Source organism: Podarcis erhardii (assembly GCF_964252035.2).
Source record: "Podarcis erhardii genome assembly, chromosome: 10".
Classification (NCBI taxonomy): Eukaryota; Metazoa; Chordata; class Lepidosauria; order Squamata; family Lacertidae; genus Podarcis; species Podarcis erhardii.
This window is the reverse complement of record NC_138500.1, coordinates 35,584,068-35,601,115: the sequence shown is the minus strand read 5'-3', so window position 1 is coordinate 35,601,115 and position 17,048 is coordinate 35,584,068. Positions and strand designations below refer to the sequence as shown.

General features: G+C 38.8%; 1 protein-coding gene and 1 long non-coding RNA gene across 17 annotated transcripts in view; one reads left to right on the top strand and one right to left on the bottom strand.

Annotated features, from left to right (window-relative positions):
• Positions 1-4,305: 4,305 nt before the first annotated feature.
• ANKS1B (ankyrin repeat and sterile alpha motif domain containing 1B) overlaps positions 4,306-17,048 on the bottom strand; it is a 332,378-nt gene continuing 319,635 nt past the window's right edge. For 11 of the 16 annotated variants that reach the window (XM_081878197.1, XM_081878206.1, XM_081878207.1 and 8 more), the window contains 5 exons: positions 16,925-16,996; positions 13,784-13,870; positions 11,077-11,214; positions 8,042-8,209; positions 5,875-6,193 (listed from right to left, as the gene is read on the bottom strand). In XM_081878197.1, the coding sequence (XP_081734323.1) occupies positions 6,083-6,193; positions 8,042-8,209; positions 11,077-11,214; positions 13,784-13,870; positions 16,925-16,996 (576 nt within the window). In that variant the 3' untranslated portion in view covers positions 5,875-6,082. Of the gene's footprint in view, positions 6,194-8,041; positions 8,210-11,076; positions 11,215-13,783; positions 13,871-16,924; positions 16,997-17,048 lie in introns of all 16 variants that reach the window. The other 5 variants (XM_081878205.1, XM_081878202.1, XM_081878203.1 and 2 more) reach the window with 2 other exon arrangements.
• On the top strand, positions 8,135-13,777 carry LOC309351005. Its single transcript, XR_014160626.1, has 3 exons — positions 8,135-8,242; positions 10,665-10,769; positions 11,682-13,777. It is a non-coding gene; the product is annotated as an uncharacterized lncRNA (long non-coding RNA).

The following is a 17,048-nucleotide window of genomic DNA, read 5'->3' as shown; positions in this document are numbered from 1 at the left end:
GTTTGCCAGTTTGGATGCAAAGGTGATCTGGGATAATACAAACCAAAGAAAGGCGGAATTGCAGGTGAAGAAGGAGTGTTTTCTATGATTCATCTGTAGAGGACAAAACCATGACTCACAGTTGGCTCAGTTCAAAGTGTCATTGTGTCTCACTGTATTAAAAATGGTAAGTTATGTCCTTGTGAGCATAAGGGAAGTTGTCTGGTGTAGAAATTTGTTGCTTTGAAAGCTTGATCTTCTAATTATATCTGAATTCCCTTTCTCTGTTGCTTAGTGACAAGCTCAGCCTCCAGTGTGGGCAAAGTAGTGAAACAGTGTTATGGCATCTAGTGGCTGCTTTCTGATATTATCATGGGACAGCACAAACCCCTCTGCTGTGCTACTGTGAATGGCTTGCTTGGGCTGGGCAGGGGCATTGTTTAACAGTTTCTTCCTCACAGCCTCTTTGGTATTTGTGTCTCCATAATTAAAAGGCCACCATGGCAAGGCAGTCCTGGTAAGTAACTATAGTTTCATCTTTTTTCTCATAAAATCAGGTATTGCAGATAAATAAAGTTGTTGTTGTTTAGTTGTTTAGTCGTGTCCGACTCTTCGTGACCCCATGGACCAGAGCACGCCAGGCACTCCTGTCTTCCACTGCCTCCCGCAGTTTGGTCAGAAATAAAGTACACATAGTTTATAAAGTACACATAGTTAAACTATGGAACTAACTCCCACAAGAAGCAGTGATGGCCACCAGTTGAGATGACTTTGAAGGAGGATTTGACAAATCTTTGGAGGAGAAGGCTTTCAGTGGGTTTTTTTTCAAATGGGCATATCCAACTCTAGTAAAGAGTATGCAGTGTGGAAATTGTATACATAGAGCCAGGGCAGTAAAAAATACTTTGGCAATGCCACCTGCGATAGAATCAATGGGTTTTGACTATACGTGATTTTGACTTTATCCCTGGAACATAAACCCCTGTGTAAGTTTCGGTTAAAAAGTAAAAAGAGAGAGGGAGAGGCTGGATATAATAGCTACAACTATCAGATGACACACCTAGGATTTCAGGATTAAAAAACAATGACTGCTCCTCATTCTGAGTTTAGCTTGTACCCAGAATTGTACCCAACCTTAAATGAAAAACACAGTTCCCAGGTAGGCTCAGAGCAGAAGTGAAGAGAAATACAGCAGTTCTTAATTTAGAAAACTCAGAGATTATTTTTAGATGGTGTTCCCAGCTTTGCTAAATGAAAAACTATCATGCGTGTTCAGGTAAGTATCAATTATTTTTAATTTCCATTATAGTGGAGCCCTTGAGATTTTGAAAAGCATTGTGATTAGGATGTGCTATACACAGACATAACACTTCTTTAGGTTTTGTGTTCGTTAGGATATCAAATATCTTAAATTTAAAAATCTTCATTATGAGCTGGAGTGTTTTCACTTTCATTTCAGAAGCTAAGCAAAACTGTTTCTGTAGCGTTGCACATTTTAGGCATGTCATGCTTGCAAACTGGCCACTAAAAGCAATGCTGTTTTCAAACCTTTGACATAACAATGTAAATATTACTGAGTATTGCAGTACCTTAAATTGCTGTTGGAAAGTGGCTGCTGTCAAACTGATTGGATTGTGGAAATCAAAAAGAATGTGATTGTTGATGGGGGAATTAACTTCTTCACAACCTGATGTGGAGGCTGTCATTTGTCTTGGGAATTTATTGATTGGCAAGTAATGATATACAATAGCTATGCCTTCCATGAGCTTAACTGGTTTTTTGTGTGCTTTTCTTTTTCTATGAGAACTGTCTCATAGAGGGTTTCTCAAACTGTGGGCCAGGGATAGCCAACGGGCCTCATAAGTGCAGCCACCCCAGTGCCTCCTTCCTCGCTCATCATGCTCCCAACTGCCCCAGCATCAGCTCCCTGCAAGCTCAGTGCATAGGCATGTGTGAGAATGTGAGTTAAGAAAGTGAGGCTATAGCATGCAAGGCTGGAGGAGAGAAAACTGACAGCAGGCAGATGGGCAAACCAACTGGGGGAGGGAGAGGGGCAAAGGGGGGGGGGGTGGGGAGCAGAGGGAAGAGAAAAAGCAGCAGCAGCCACAGTTGCTGTGGTGCCTCCGCATCTCCCCAGCACCACACATGCTCAAACTCTTACCCCTTACTTCAGTCCTCCTTCCAAGTCAGGAAGTCTCTCCTGCCCAAAATCCAAGATGGTAGCTGGTGTCTCCACCTCAGAACTATCTGAGGTGTGTGCTTCTGCCCATGCAGGGCTAAAGAAACAAAGGTGGAAGTATGTGAATGTGACTGAGAATTGGAGACTTTGGGGGTAGGGGAAGGAAATAAATTCTCTCTTCTCTGAGGGGAAAGCACCAAAGCGTGCACTGAAGGAATATAAAAAGAGATAATTGGTTGTTGTTTTTTGGCCGAAATTTGTTTTAATCGAGGAAAGGAAGCCATTATAAGAGGAAGAAGTGAATGTAACAGCAGCCCGGGGGATGGATGAGAGAATTTATTATATGCTTTTCAGTTTATTTTAGAAATGAAAGGAAATGAGTAAAAAGTACTCTGAGATGTATGTGGCACTGTAGCTGGGAGAGGAATATAAAAGGGATTTTCTTTGTAGAAAGTATCAGTAACTGCCAGCTGATTATGTTCACTTGGCCTTCATCTGCTATCACTTTGTGACAGATTCTAAGCTCTGCACTGCCATTTTGTATCTGGTGGATTGCCAATAATTTTTAGCCCTTTCAAGTGAATACTTGTTGTAGGGTTTGAAGCCCCCTGTTCTAACTAAACCAGGCTTCCTCAAACTCGGCCCTTCAGATGTTTTGAGACTACAGTTCCCATGATCCCTGACCACTAGTCTGCTGGCTAGGGATCATGGGAGTTGTATGCCCAAAACATCTGGAAGGCCGAGTTTGAGGAAGCCTGAACTAAAAGCTCAATATATAATCCCTTTTCTCTGCCAGAATGTGGGGTGAGTTCATTGCAAACTTTCTAAACTGAAATTAATTTATTGAAGAAAAGTAAACCATTGACTGGTACTCTTGAGAACAAAAGCACTTTTGGGGGTATAAGTCGTATTATGGGTGAATTATATGCATCTGTTTCAGGTCCTCTTGTGCCAGCTTCACCGATTATTCCTCTTTTTAAAAAGCACTTCTTTTATTTGTTCCCAAAAGATACCTGAATGAAGAAATGAACAAATCCAAATTTCAGTTTTGCACCCATTTCTTGTACAATTTCTTGTGTGTAAATATGTGCAAATAAGCTTTATGGTTTCAAGGAAGAGGAGCGAAGTATTATATTTTGTAATATTTTCAGCTCTGGTGCCTCATTTGTGTCACTGGACTCAGAAAATGCTTTTTGCCTTCCTTCATGACTTTTGCTTTTGTTTCCCTAAGTCAACTATAGCAGCAAGGGCAGAGAGAGAGTGAGTTAGTTTTTGGCAGCTACCATTTGGATCACAACCCTGTTCTCTTGGAAATTTGGTTCTCGTCCCCCCACCATTGCTACCATTTCTTTTAGAGGACTCTGCTGCCACGTACCTGAAGACCATGTTGAGGTAGTGTTTGGTTTTCTTACTTTCAATATTTTCAGAGTAAACTTTGAAGGGGCTGTTTGAAGAATGAGACCCAAGTATCTTACAGGTGGCATGAGAGATACTCCCAGGCATAGCAAAGGAGATATGGCAGAATATTAAATATTCTTTAGATAGCTTAGGGTGGATGAACTGAAGGAAGTGTCACGGGCGGAGGAGGTGAGGGAAGAGAAAGAAGGTGGGGAAAGTGTACTGAGAACTTCAAAGGCAAGAACAAGAAATTTGTGTTGCAGCCAGTGTAGGACTGAAGGTACTGCATATTCTGAGTGACATGAGAGCAAATTATTTTGGTGGCTCAGTTCTATATAGAAGTATTAGCTAAGAGATAACAAAAAGGTCAGAAAGGAAAAACTAGCGTGAGAGCTAAGCATACCCCAGAAGAAGAGTAATAGTTTCATAACATATTGAGGATGTCAGGAATGCTGACTTGCAGCGAGGTCAAGATCTTGCTGGGGAGGCTGAAGGTACAATTAGATTTGAAGTTTGTGTTCTATAGCACAGAGACACCACACATCCACCAAGTTCTAGCATTGGGCTGAAGCATGGAGGAGTTCCCTTTTTGCCAACACAAGTCTCATGTGAAATATTGAAAGCTGTTGAGTAAGTGAAGTGGTTCATAGGATCATACCATTGTCTCTTTGACACTTAAGACTGATCCATCACTTAACAACAGCTTAATGTTCAATATTTTCAATACTAAATTTTCCAGAAACTAATGCTGACTGTACAACTTCAATTTATTTTGTGTGCTTTTATAGGATATAAATAATGACAAAAATTACAAAATTTATAACTGGAAGCCCAAGCATATTTACATAGAAGTATTTGTTGCAGTGAGGCTAATATTTACTTTTCTCCTATACAATATTCCTTTTGGTACTATATTTTTCAGTGTTTACTGTCAGCCTACTACATACATATCAACAATGAATAGGCATAATATGTACAAGGAGCTGATTGGTTCAAGTAAATTGAATACTGTATTAAAAGGTTTTTTGTCATTCAGCGCTATGATTAGGTTCAACTAAACCATATACAATTTTGAATTTTAAATCAAGTTCAATTATCAATTTTGTTAAAAATTCAGTTGTTGAATGTAACTGAAACCTTTCAGTTAAATATGAAAGAATAATAAAAAACATTTAAGTCAACCACACTATTCATCAATATCTCTATAATGAAGTTCAAAATGATTCACAATTTGACTGGATAGAACATACATTAAAATGTCATTTTTTGCCTATGATTGATATTTTTACTGTTATAATTCATTCAGTTTCACTGAAATACATAATGTTATTATACAAATACTCCACAAAGACATTAAAAAATTAAAATACTTCAAAGAAAATGGTAAGCAAATTTCATTAAGTCAACTGTCAAGCCAATGCTCAACTGATTTGTGGAAAGAATTATTACTTTGGAATGGTTTACTTCATTTAGGAAAAAACCTTTTGAGTTGAACTTTTTCATTAAAACCAGCTTTCTGAGACAGAAAATTTGATAAAATTCCTAGTTTTGTTTAAAACCATCTTTCAGATTTTTAAAAACTGAAACTCATGGCTATAATAACTTGAAAAACTGTGTATAGTTGCATGTGCCTGTAGTGCAATTGCTGGGCAGCTTCCGTTTTACCCCATGAAGTGAAGCATCCAGCATACTGATGGCCCCACTGTTAGATAGTACAGTAGCAGTTTAACTTTAAAATAAAGCCAGACTCTCTTCATAATTAATGACCTCCTTTATCATAAATATCATACTTGCTCTTATAGTTTTCTTCTCTCCCACAAAAATATTTAATACAAGGTGCATTTTCATGCATTAGTAATTCCTCTTTTTTTTTAAGCCATTAATAAAACTCTGATTCTGTTTCACACTGACATATATAACCTCATTTCTCTAGAGGATTAAATGGCATGAAGAATACATAGACCAGCAAATACAGAAGTCAAGGAAGCTAATGTCTTGCCATTACTAATTTTGAAAAACATATTAAACAGTAGAATTAACTTATATAGATCCCCATGTTTTCACAAACATATCTCAAATATTTTATTAACTAATCTGGGTTTGTTTCAATTTAAAAACTGCCATGTGTGAAAATAAAAACCCAACCACAACTGAACGTTGTATTACTAAGCAGCATTACCGTTAGAGACCTTTGTAAAAGTAGAACGTTAAAATACGAAATCAAAAGAAAGCACTGTGGCAAAGTCCTAAGAGAAGAGCGTGCGTGAAACAATCTCCCACTCCTCTTGTGGGCTGTAATTGAAAAGTCTTCGTCCCATGTCATTCTTCTATCAGTGCTGCAGGAAGAACAATCACCAGAAATGACCAGCAGCCTTTTGTTTTTGTTTGTATGTTTTTGCTAGTTTCAAGGCCACTCATATAGTGCAGTCTTCCCCTCTACTAGACTGAAGAGTTGCCGTCAAGGAAAGGCTGTGCTATGACTGCTTTGAGTGCAAGGCACAACAAGAAACAGAGGACAGTTCACTATCAGAAAATTGTGGTTTCATACTTGGTATTAATTCCTCTTTTAGCTTCTTGTCCTGGTTCTACAATCCATGGTAGGTTGGCAAGAGTCTTTTGTTCAGTGGGATCTATCTGCTTTGAAACAAATACAAAAGAAACACGATGATGCTTTATCTACTCTAATTGCTGAGCATTAAAACAGTGCTCAAACTGGGTCACACAGTAGCACATCATTATCCACACGGCATGCACCATGGATTGCTTTCCGGAGGCTACAGTCTATATTCTATTTTATCATGATAATCCAAGAGGATATTGATTCATTAGTTTCACTGCTCTCACAGAACTAGTCCAGTGCAACAAGAGATGTATCTACATAAAATCTGAAGTTATAGGTATATAACTGTAATTTTATCAACTGTATGTATGCTGTTTTGTTCTAAGTAACACAAGGAACTCATGCTCAACAACTTGCCTTGAAGATCAGGTTGCCAAAATTGCTTTTCTCTCTTTCTCTCTCTTGCTAATAACGCTGCTCCGAGAGAGAGAGAGAGAGAGTGCGCGTGCGCATGCGCATAGCTTGTCAAACAATCAGCAAACACACCAATTGGCTGTTTAGCTGGGTAGGACTAAACCCAGTCAATCTACATTGTCACTGATTTTCCTAACCGCTAACCATGCACATCCTGGACAACTTGGAAGAGAAACTGAGTACACAGCACTCATTTGTTTATGTAATTCTTCATTTGGCTAGAGGTGCACATAGAAATTGTATACTAACCTACCTAAGTTGTTTAACAGTGTTAAGAATTGATGGATTTATTAGCATATGATAATGCCAATTAGCTTTTGCCTTTTCTGTCCAATACATATTTACATTTTCTTTAAAAAGCTGTCTGTCTCTGGACAACTACCTGACTATGTTCTGGTCTGGTAGTTGAAGGTGAGAACTGCTGGTAAGAGCTTCTAGAAAAGTATTGCCTTTATAATGCAAATATATACTAAAGAAGATCACAAGAAGCTATGTTTGATCTACAGTATTAGTGTTGCTATTAAGCAGAGAATGGGCCACAGAGGAAAAACTGAACCACAGATACATAAGGTAAAATTGATGTTTAATTACAGGTGGCTTCCTTAGCATGCCTAGGAATCCCTCCAGTACTGTTTTACATAATGAATTTTGTGTGCCCAAGAGCTAGTAACCATACAGAATTTCTACAGCTGCCTTTAGAAAGATGAGCGAATGGAATACTGCTCATGCCACTAGCATGCTGATTATAAAGAGAGAGTATGATTGTACCTACCTGAATTGTAGTTTTCCATTCCCAATGAAAGGTCAGCAGATTGGGTCTTGGCTCTCTGCCCGCAGGTCGGAGGCAGGCAGCAAAATCTGGGGCGTAGGGCTCCCAGGAATCAGTTTGTGAACTCACCAAGCTCAAGAAAGATCAGGACTTATAGAAAGAAAAACCCAATCCTACATCCCAGACATATATAGAATAAGGAAAAACTGAAGTGAAGAGGAGATGTACTGCAGCCGGTCTTAAGGGTGGGCCCAGCTGACCTTTCATTGGCAATGGAAAAGTATGATTCAAGTACTTTTTCCAGTTTCTGCAATGAAAGATCAGCAGTTTGGGATAGCTTTAATATGTCCCAATCTCAGGTGGGAGAGAGGCTGCAGTGTTCAGGAAGCAGGACCTTCCAACTGAGGGTGGCTTCCATTGAAGTGAAGGCATCTATGCACTAGTGTCTTGTAAAGGTGCTGGCGGAGGCCCAGGTGGCAGCCCTGCATATTTCTAGTAGAGGAGTGTTAGTGGAGAATCCTGGGAGCCCTATGTCCCCAAACATTGCTGCCTGCCTTCGCCCTGTGGGCAGAGAGCCAAGACCCAATCTGCTGAACCTTTCATTGCAGAAATGGGGAAATGAGTTCAGCCTAAGCACCGGCATCAGCAGGCTTCTTTCATGAGTTGTACATATTTTACTCACCACAGATTTTCGAATGCTAACACGAGGTTTTGGAATTGGTTTTGTAGGTTTATTATCGAAGCTTTCAGGAAGGGTTGAAGAATGACCTCCTTTTCGAGCCTGAAGTGCTAGTTGGTAGGCTACTTCAAATGCCTGTCCCAATGTGAGAATTATTTCATAGGCTAAATTCTGGAACAGCAACAAACAGCAGCATGAAAACAAGTTAGTTTAAACACATTTCTTTTCGAAATCTAAACTATAACATCGTCACATATCAGGCAGAGCTTAATTTTCACACTCTGGAATACTGCAGAACTGTGATTCCCAAACTTTTTCTCCTGGACCACTTGAAAAATAGCCAAAGGTCTTGGTAGACCACTTAATGGATTTTTCTGCATGCTTAGCAATTGTAATTCAGTGTGCTAGATCCTAAAGTATTTTTAAAAAATTATATAGAATTCAAATTTTACTACAATAAGAAATGAGAGAATCAATAAACCTAGAATTAAAAATCATACGTTAATGTAATGGATGTGGTTATGGTGTTACACCAAATATTGTTCTGCGTGTCTGCCTCTCTTTATTACTGCTTTCATCATACCCATCCATTGATTCTCCACTCCTGTCATGTGCCCTTTTCTGCCTCTTTACCCCATTTTTGAAGAACACCTCACTCTTAAGGGGAAGAAAATTGTGGAACTGTGATCAAGAATATATGGGCTTGAGGCATTAAAGCAAGCATTCTCAGCACATCTGTAAAAAGACCATAGCAAGGAGCTGTTCTACTATATAGATGCTTCTTTGGTTAATTTTCTGTACCTTTTGTATCCTCAGAACACAGACGAAACATTCATTAATTTTCAGTTCAGATGACTTAATAACAGAAGCCCTATGAAATTTTTCCTCTTCTACTCAATTTGTATTAGAAAATGTATTTTGGAGGGTGGGGGAACCAATTCAAAGCCACTCTCCATACAATTTAACTATCTGCATACATACATTCATTCTTACTTACCAGTCATAACTCAACAAGAGAACTCTAATGCAGTATTTTATAATGCACACATTATTATTTTTCTAAGTATGAAAGCTAAAAGCACTACAGTTATGTGAAGATTTAATATTTTAAAGTTTCACGGCACAAATTTAAATTAATAAAACAGAAGCTTCCAGCATACTTATCTATTACTATTTTGTTAAAATTAAAAATAGATAAGAGGTTACCTTGAACATTTATCTTCCAGATGTTGTTGGATTCCAACTCCATCATCCTTAACAATTGGCAGAGCTATCTGAAGCTGATGGCGGTTGGCATCCCACAACATCTGCTGGGCCAAAGATTCCTCACCCCTGCTTTATCATTTACCAGCTGTACATAAATTTATTTTTCAAAAGTCAAATTTTCATTCCTTATAAAGAGTTTCTGTCATTGTTTTCAGAGCCTATTAGAGCATTGAAATGTATAAGAGTATTACTATAAAATCATATTGCCTTATTTAAATCCAGGTATCTTTTCCTAGCCAAAAAACAAAATTGTGCTATCACTTAACATAGATTCCTGAAAGTATAACAAACTATTCAAGGTTGCTTTAACTTGGGGGTTCTCAACCTTTCTGTCTACTTAAGAGACCTGAAAAACACCAAGACTAACCCCCACTAAAAAGTGGTACAAGGGAACAGCCAGTTCCAAAATAGTGCGAGATGAAAGCAGTTTGGCATAATCAGCGGATATCTAATCCATCTTTCCAAATTGCTAAATTCTTTCCCACAGTGTTCTCCTGATGACAAGGTGTTCTAAGCTAAGCTTTCCTCAGGTCTGCTCTGGAGTTATTGTTACTCATCTTTGTAAAGAGGAGTTTTACTTGTATATCTATCCTATCCCATCATTACGTGCCTCTCAAAGTCTTTATAGCCATCTCCTGTAATTTCTTCTGCCATTCTCCTTTTGCCCTCAACTTGTACCTTATTTCCACCCAACCAAAAAAGCCTGCCAGTTTCTTTCATCCCTCTTTCCTGGTCCTTGCACATTCATTTTTGCTCATATAATAGTTTTCTTTTCTTACCCCTTCCTATTACCAGCTGATTAATGATAATAAATGTTAACCTGTTACCTGTCTCTAGTTTCCTTCAACACCTTCACTGGCCCTTTGACATCAGAAGAGGAAGAGCGACCTTTCTCCCCACCCTCATTTTTCTGGCTCCTACCCATGTATTCCAGCAGTATTCACGGAGTGGCTGATGCTGCATTGGTCCAATGAAGAGGGCATGGCCAGCAAGCAAGTTTGCACTGGGCAGGCTGTGCTAGTGATGTCCATCTGAAAGTGGCCCCAAACTCACTTGTGGGCCCTATAGTCTGATGTCTAAGCAGCACTGCTTTATGAGTAGGAAAAGGTGTGACACATGTATGTGTGCGAAGCAGTAGTCATAGGCAATAATCATTCATCCTGCCTATATCCCCTTGGGAAGCTCCAGCGAATCATGGCTTTCTATTACTGAATTAGAAATAAGCTATGACACGATAATGATATGAAGCAGCATACCAAATTTGTAAATAAAAGTATTGCCACACTTTTAAAAAGTGAATATTTTTAAAAATGTCCCACCTATTTCAGAAGAGCTGAGCAAAAAATTTATATTGTACCAGGGTTGGTCCTGAACAATCTTCATCATAGATAAACTGCAACCAAGAATTTGATGATCTGGCTAGTTATACTTCTATTTCTGTGATCCTCGACATCCCTACTTAGAGGTAAGGTTTTTAAATTCAATGGAACTTATCGATTCACAGAATTTTAGAGTCCCAGAGGGTCATCTAGTCCACCCCCCATAATGCTGCAAGAATCCTCTTTTCCAGGCTAAACATACCCAACTCCCTCAATTGCTCCTCATAAGGCTTGGTTCACCCCCCCCCCTCTGCTTACTCCTAGCAATGTGGGGCCAGGATTGCAGCCTAAAGTATTTGCATCTGTTTCAGCAAAATTGCATTCTATGACACCCATTTATAAATATTTTTGATTTTAAAATGTGACCAAGTAGTAATATATTTATAGACCAACCACATCAAAGGCTGTGAACACATGGCAGTAATGGTGATTTGTCTTCAAGTCTTTTGTGATATAAGCAAATGTAGAGAGGTCTTCAGGGTCTTGTGCAGCACAAGAAATGTTACGAATCTCGTGTTCAGCAATAATATTCTAAATGAAAGAAAAAGAAATGGCAACTCAGTGGATTTAATTAACATCATACAGCCCTTCAATCATTCAGCTGCAAAGTGAGAGTATGAACATCTGGGGCAGTGGGAGATGGGGGTAACGTTCCATAGCAACCATAGCAGCCTGGTTTCCCCAAGTAAGCCTCATTAATAACAGCTCAATAAATAATACACTTGGGCAGCCTTTCCTTTGTCAGCAGAGGTAAAAAAATGTGTATCAGGGGCAGATAGGAAGACAACATAGACCCGAAGCCTACATAACCTTCCCATTCTCCCAACACCCCTCCCTCCCCAAAACAGAATTGGCATAAATATATTTTCCCCCAATTGTTTCTAGTGGGAGGAAAAATACATATGCCAATCTTCAACAAGAGAGGGAGAGTAAAAGCATGCCCACCACTGTGTCCTGCTGTCCCGTGGCCAGTAGGGCTTTGGATATACCTGTACTAGTGATTCTGACAATAGATCGTGGTCGTTATTCTACCGCTAGCCACGCAGAGAACAAGAACATTATAATGGTTTGGATCCAGACTTCCTCTGCAATCAGAAGGGCAACCAGAATCCAGCAAAGGCTCATTGCTCAGTGAAACAAGGATGTGAAGTAGTTAAATGAGCCAAGCAAAATGAAGGGTACTGTCCAGATACATTAACACTTGGTATAGCAAAATGATATTTATACCTTCATTGCATTCAATTTTTCCAAATGTTATTTCACATAAAAACCACCAGGATGAGTTTGTTTAGTTTAAGCTAAGAACTTCAGATGCAATACTGTCACCACAATCCAAAACCCTGTTTGTGAACTGGTGCTGTGGGATTTGGTCATATATGTTTCATCTTTAATCACATACTTAAGAATTAGAATAAATTATCTTCTGAATTTGGATGATGGTTAATCTGCCATGCTCATGTGCCATCCTTAATCTGTTTTTCCCTGTGACAAATTTACTCTGAAAAAGTATATTTTCAGGCAACTATGAACGCTCAAGAGAGCTCATTGAAATATTAATTTAGCAATCTATTTTAATAATGTATACTGAAAACTGGTTATTTGAATCTATGGGCTTGTGTTTTAGAAGAGAATCAAAACTATTAAATCCTCTTATCTCAAATTGTTGGAGCATTTTTAAAACTGTTATTTCTACATAAAGGACCACAATCAAATTAATGATTATGCCTTAATGAGCAATAATTATGTAAAGATCTTTAGACTCAGTGAGGTTTAATACTCATTTAATTTTACACTACTTTGGGTAAAACCAATAATACGTCTTAATTTTACTTCCTTGTTCTTAGTTTCAGAATAGATTGCAGTGATACTAAAAAGCAGGGGTTCGGTTTCCTATGAATGAGAATTAAAAAGATTGCCATAGGCTGTTGATGGTTGATAGCACAAGATTAGTTTTCAGAATGAATTAGAACTGGAAAGAATGCTTATGTTAAAAGAAGAAGCTCTATAAAGTTCTGTGGACTTCATAGTTTTTAATGTTCATTTCAAACTCCGCTCTGGTCCACTGAAAGTTGTGCTGGAATTTGAACTCTCTTAAGTGAATATGACATGTATTTACAGCAGAGGTGGGGAATTTCCAGCCTTCAAGACAATCTTGGCTCACCAGGCCATTTCCTCCAAGCCACAACCACTTACCCATCAGCCAATGTCACTGGTAACTTTGGCTGATGGGTGGGAGAATAGGGTTTAATCCCATGTTGGCTGTGCCTCCCTGTTTCCAGCTGGGAACAAGATCATGCCGCATAGGCAGCAGAATTTAAACTCTACTCATCAGACATTAAAGCCCCTTCCTTTTCCTTTAAACAGCCAGGGGGTGGCATGCAGCTGGGAAACACTGCCACCCACCTGCTTACAGCAGAAGTAGAGCAGCTTCCCCACATTTGCAGGAGGGGGAAGGGTGCTTTGCCACTTTAAGGCAGTCCCTGTGCTCCTGATAGAAATTTAGGGGAGAGCTATTACATTTAGAACCCTTCCACAAGGGTACTTTCAGATTTTACAAAAACCAACCAGACTGTCCTCTCTTCAGAAAAAGCATGCAGTGACTGCCCAAGACCTACTGTGTAAACTACTCAATGGGTACAAACAACCTAGTGGGAGACAATATTACATTTTACTACCATTAGTGGATCAAGTGCTAACTTTGTACTTTTTGGGCGCAAGCTTATGCACACAACAGTGGAAAACAATGGGACTTACTTTTGCATAGACATGTGCAGGATTTTACTGCTAAGGGATCTTGGCTGGGGCTATATTTTCTTGATTTTTTGAATATAAGTTTTAAAAATAACAAGGGAATAGCCTGTGTGTTTTGTTTGCCTGAGTTTAAATGTCATGTTGCTTCCAGATGGGGATGGAGAAAACAATGCTGGAAAAGGACAGAAACTTATGCTAGGCACCATCCCACCATTATCCTGTGCAAGTAAACTGCTGTCCAGGAAGGCCAAAAGATACAAGAGAACTAATGTGCACTTTGAAAACGGGTGGCCATACATGTGGAAGAACATTTTATTATAAAATGTATGAGTAACCAAATGATGCCTACCTTATTTGTTGCATCAATAAATTTTACCCCTTTATAAGAGACTGATAAAACAATAGTAGGAACTTTCTTCATTTGTTCTGTAGACTTCTGAAATTAAAAGCAAACATGAAAGAATGTGGTGTATTGAATAATGTACATCTGATTTCCTTTCCCAAGACAACAATATATTACACCCAACTGTAGGGAATGGGAAATAGAGGTTATATCTCATTATATATTTTAATAGTCCATCTCTGAAAATGCGTGGAATAAGCCACCACATGCACATACATAGTACAAGAGACATGAATACTGGTCAAACCCACAAGAAGTTTGATTGCATTGCTTCCAAGCGCCAGGAGGATTTAATGGAGGATAAGGCATTCAGGTGCTACTAGCCATGATAGCTATGATCCAGCTCCACTGTCCAGTTTCTGGGAATCACAAGTGGGAAGAGTTGTTGCACTCAACTCCTGCTTTTGGGCTTCCCATAGGCATCTGGTTGGCCACTGTGAGAACAGGATGATGGACGAGTTGGGCCAGCAGGGCTCTTGTTACATTCTTAAGAGGGTAATACAAAAGTGGCTGGCTTTGCTTGGCCTCTGACAAAGCAGCAGCAAAGTTTCTTGGATAGTATTGTAGCAGATTTTTATCTGGACAATTGAAGCTACTTCATCTACTCTGGTGCTTACTACGAGATGTTTGGCTTAAACAGGCCTGCACTTCTATTTCTTTGTAATAACTTGTCTGATTTGTAGTTTGTTGTGGCTTGTGGTCAAACAAACAAAATTATTCCCTACCCAACAATATGAACTATTTATTTCTTAAATTTACATCCCACCCTGCCTCTCAAAGGAGCCCAGGGCAGCAAACAACTAGTGGTAATAGTGCCATATTGCAAACAAGTGCAAAATAAAGTACTTTAAGTTTCCTCTAGCCAAAAGATACACTGAGAGCTAGACAGTATACTGAAAAAACTTGTCAAAGGAAAACAATGAGCTTGACGGTAGAAAAGCAAAAGCTTGGTGAAAAAAGATCAGGATAAAAATGTTTCCTAACTGTAATAAAATAAATCCATGGCCATACCAACATGACCTCAGTAAACCCAACTTTAGCTATATATGAGATTTTGGGGGGCCATTTGAGGCATTTTGGCCTCCCTCCACCAGTGGGACAGTACTTACACTGCTTTCTAACACCCCTCAGGATGACATCCTTATTCTTCGATACACTACCATTTTTAATGCTAAAGTAGCCTGACTGCATGCACTTGTGTAGCAGTACTGCGGTTTCCTTTGACATTTTAAGGGTTTTAGAGATTCTGTTGCTTCCTGAAAAACTCAAAAAAATATGTAAAAGGGACATATTTATTTTATCAATGTTTAATATAATCTGTGTCCCTTTTTAGTAAAGATAACACAAAGCAGACACCAACTGAAACACTGAAAAAGAAAACATCCAACAGACAATAAATATCAGGAGAAGGAAAACCTATTAAAATGATTAGTTAGCTCCCAATTATAAAGAAAGATTTTTGAATTATAAAGAAAGATTATAAAACTTTTTATTTGTATAGTTGTACATTTAGATGGGATAAATATAGATATTAATTATGCTTCGTAAGTGTTGAGTTAAGATGCCAACAGTTTTCCTCTTCTTCATACAAATAATATATTTGAGCACCAGAAAAGAACATACAGAATGTATAATGAGAAAGATTGAGGTTATGGTTTATACGTATTTAATTGACATCCTTGGAACACCTTTCAAAAGCGTCAGCCTTTATCTCCCCAAATCTAAATATCAGCCTCTTATTTACACTTTGCTGCAGATAGAAAGAAATTAACAAAATGAAATAATTTGTATTTTCAATGGTATATATTCTTAATCATTTCATAAATTTGCAATTGCACATGAAAACAATGATGCCAATGAGCTGTTAAGACTTTATTCTTATCTAAATAGATTTTGTTGGACAACTGCCAGTGACACAATTGTAGGATATTCTTATAATGTCTTAAGTGAAAAATATGTTATGATTGGGCATTATCACTCCTGAAGTGTGACTCCACACTGATCTCTCCTGTCCCTGCTCTCAGCAGTTGTTTTTAAGACTATACTATTATGGGTTTTCTGCCTTGATTAGCATGAACAGGCTTATTGCTGTTTTGCCTGAAATACTTGAAGGATTATCAGAGAATTAACCAAAGGAATTAACCAATATTCCCTGATGGTACTAGCTTTTGGAACATAGCATCCATCAATGTCTGGGGGAAGGACCCCCCCCCCCTTTTAATTTGAGCAGAGAAAGGAGTCTGAGTTTGTTAAAGGAAAAGTACTTTGGGGGTTTCATTTGTTCTCCTTGGGAAACTGAAACAGGACTAGTGGTTTTGCTCTCTGCTTTAAATGTTCTGCTTGTATTTTTGCAAATGGGCAGGCATTACAAAAAGACACCATATTCCTCCAGTAACCCTTGGCCAATGGTGGCCAGCGATGTAGTTTGCTACAAATAGCTGCCAGTGGACCATGCATAGCAATTGATGCAGGATTGGAATTCCCATATTTACCCTTAAGGTGCCAGGAGGAAGCAGCGGAGGTGGGAATGACACTGCCAGCCCCATGCACAGGCATGGTTGTTGAGTCCCTGCAGTAGCTGTGTCTGTGCTGGAAAAACCATCCACCCAGTAAGCACCATTCAGCAACTTCTATCTGAATCACTGCCTCCCAGCAGTAAAGGTGGAAATTCTCTCTCCGCGCCCCCTCATCATATTCCAAGGGATTTAAAATGGCTTACGCTTTCCCCAAGGGAGTTCCCAAATTCCACCAAAAAGGGGCTTGAGTATCCAGTCCTATGGGAGTTTACTAGTCAAGTTCTCCGTTAAGGAAATGCTTGGCCTGCTAAATCTTATTATATTCTCTACAGAAATAAAAAGGTGCAAGGAGGGGGGGAATCTACTTATCAAGAGGTAGGAAACGTACAACGTGCATGCAGATGGAGGTTTTAGTGATAACATGAAAAACTATGTAACATACGTATAACTAAAGAACATTGCAAAGAAATCCAGAGTTATTTTATTTAATGTACAACATGGATGAAGTGAGGCAGTTACAAGTAAAAGTCCAGCCTATTACAGCCGTTTTGAAAAAGTAAGTTTCACTCACCCTCATTTTTGCACAGGCATCCTGCGTTGATTCTGTGCCTCTTAGCTCTTTTACCAGCATAGAACCTAAATACTTATGAAAGAAACAAGGCACTGTTTTCTGAAGTTATGAAACAGAGTAAGCA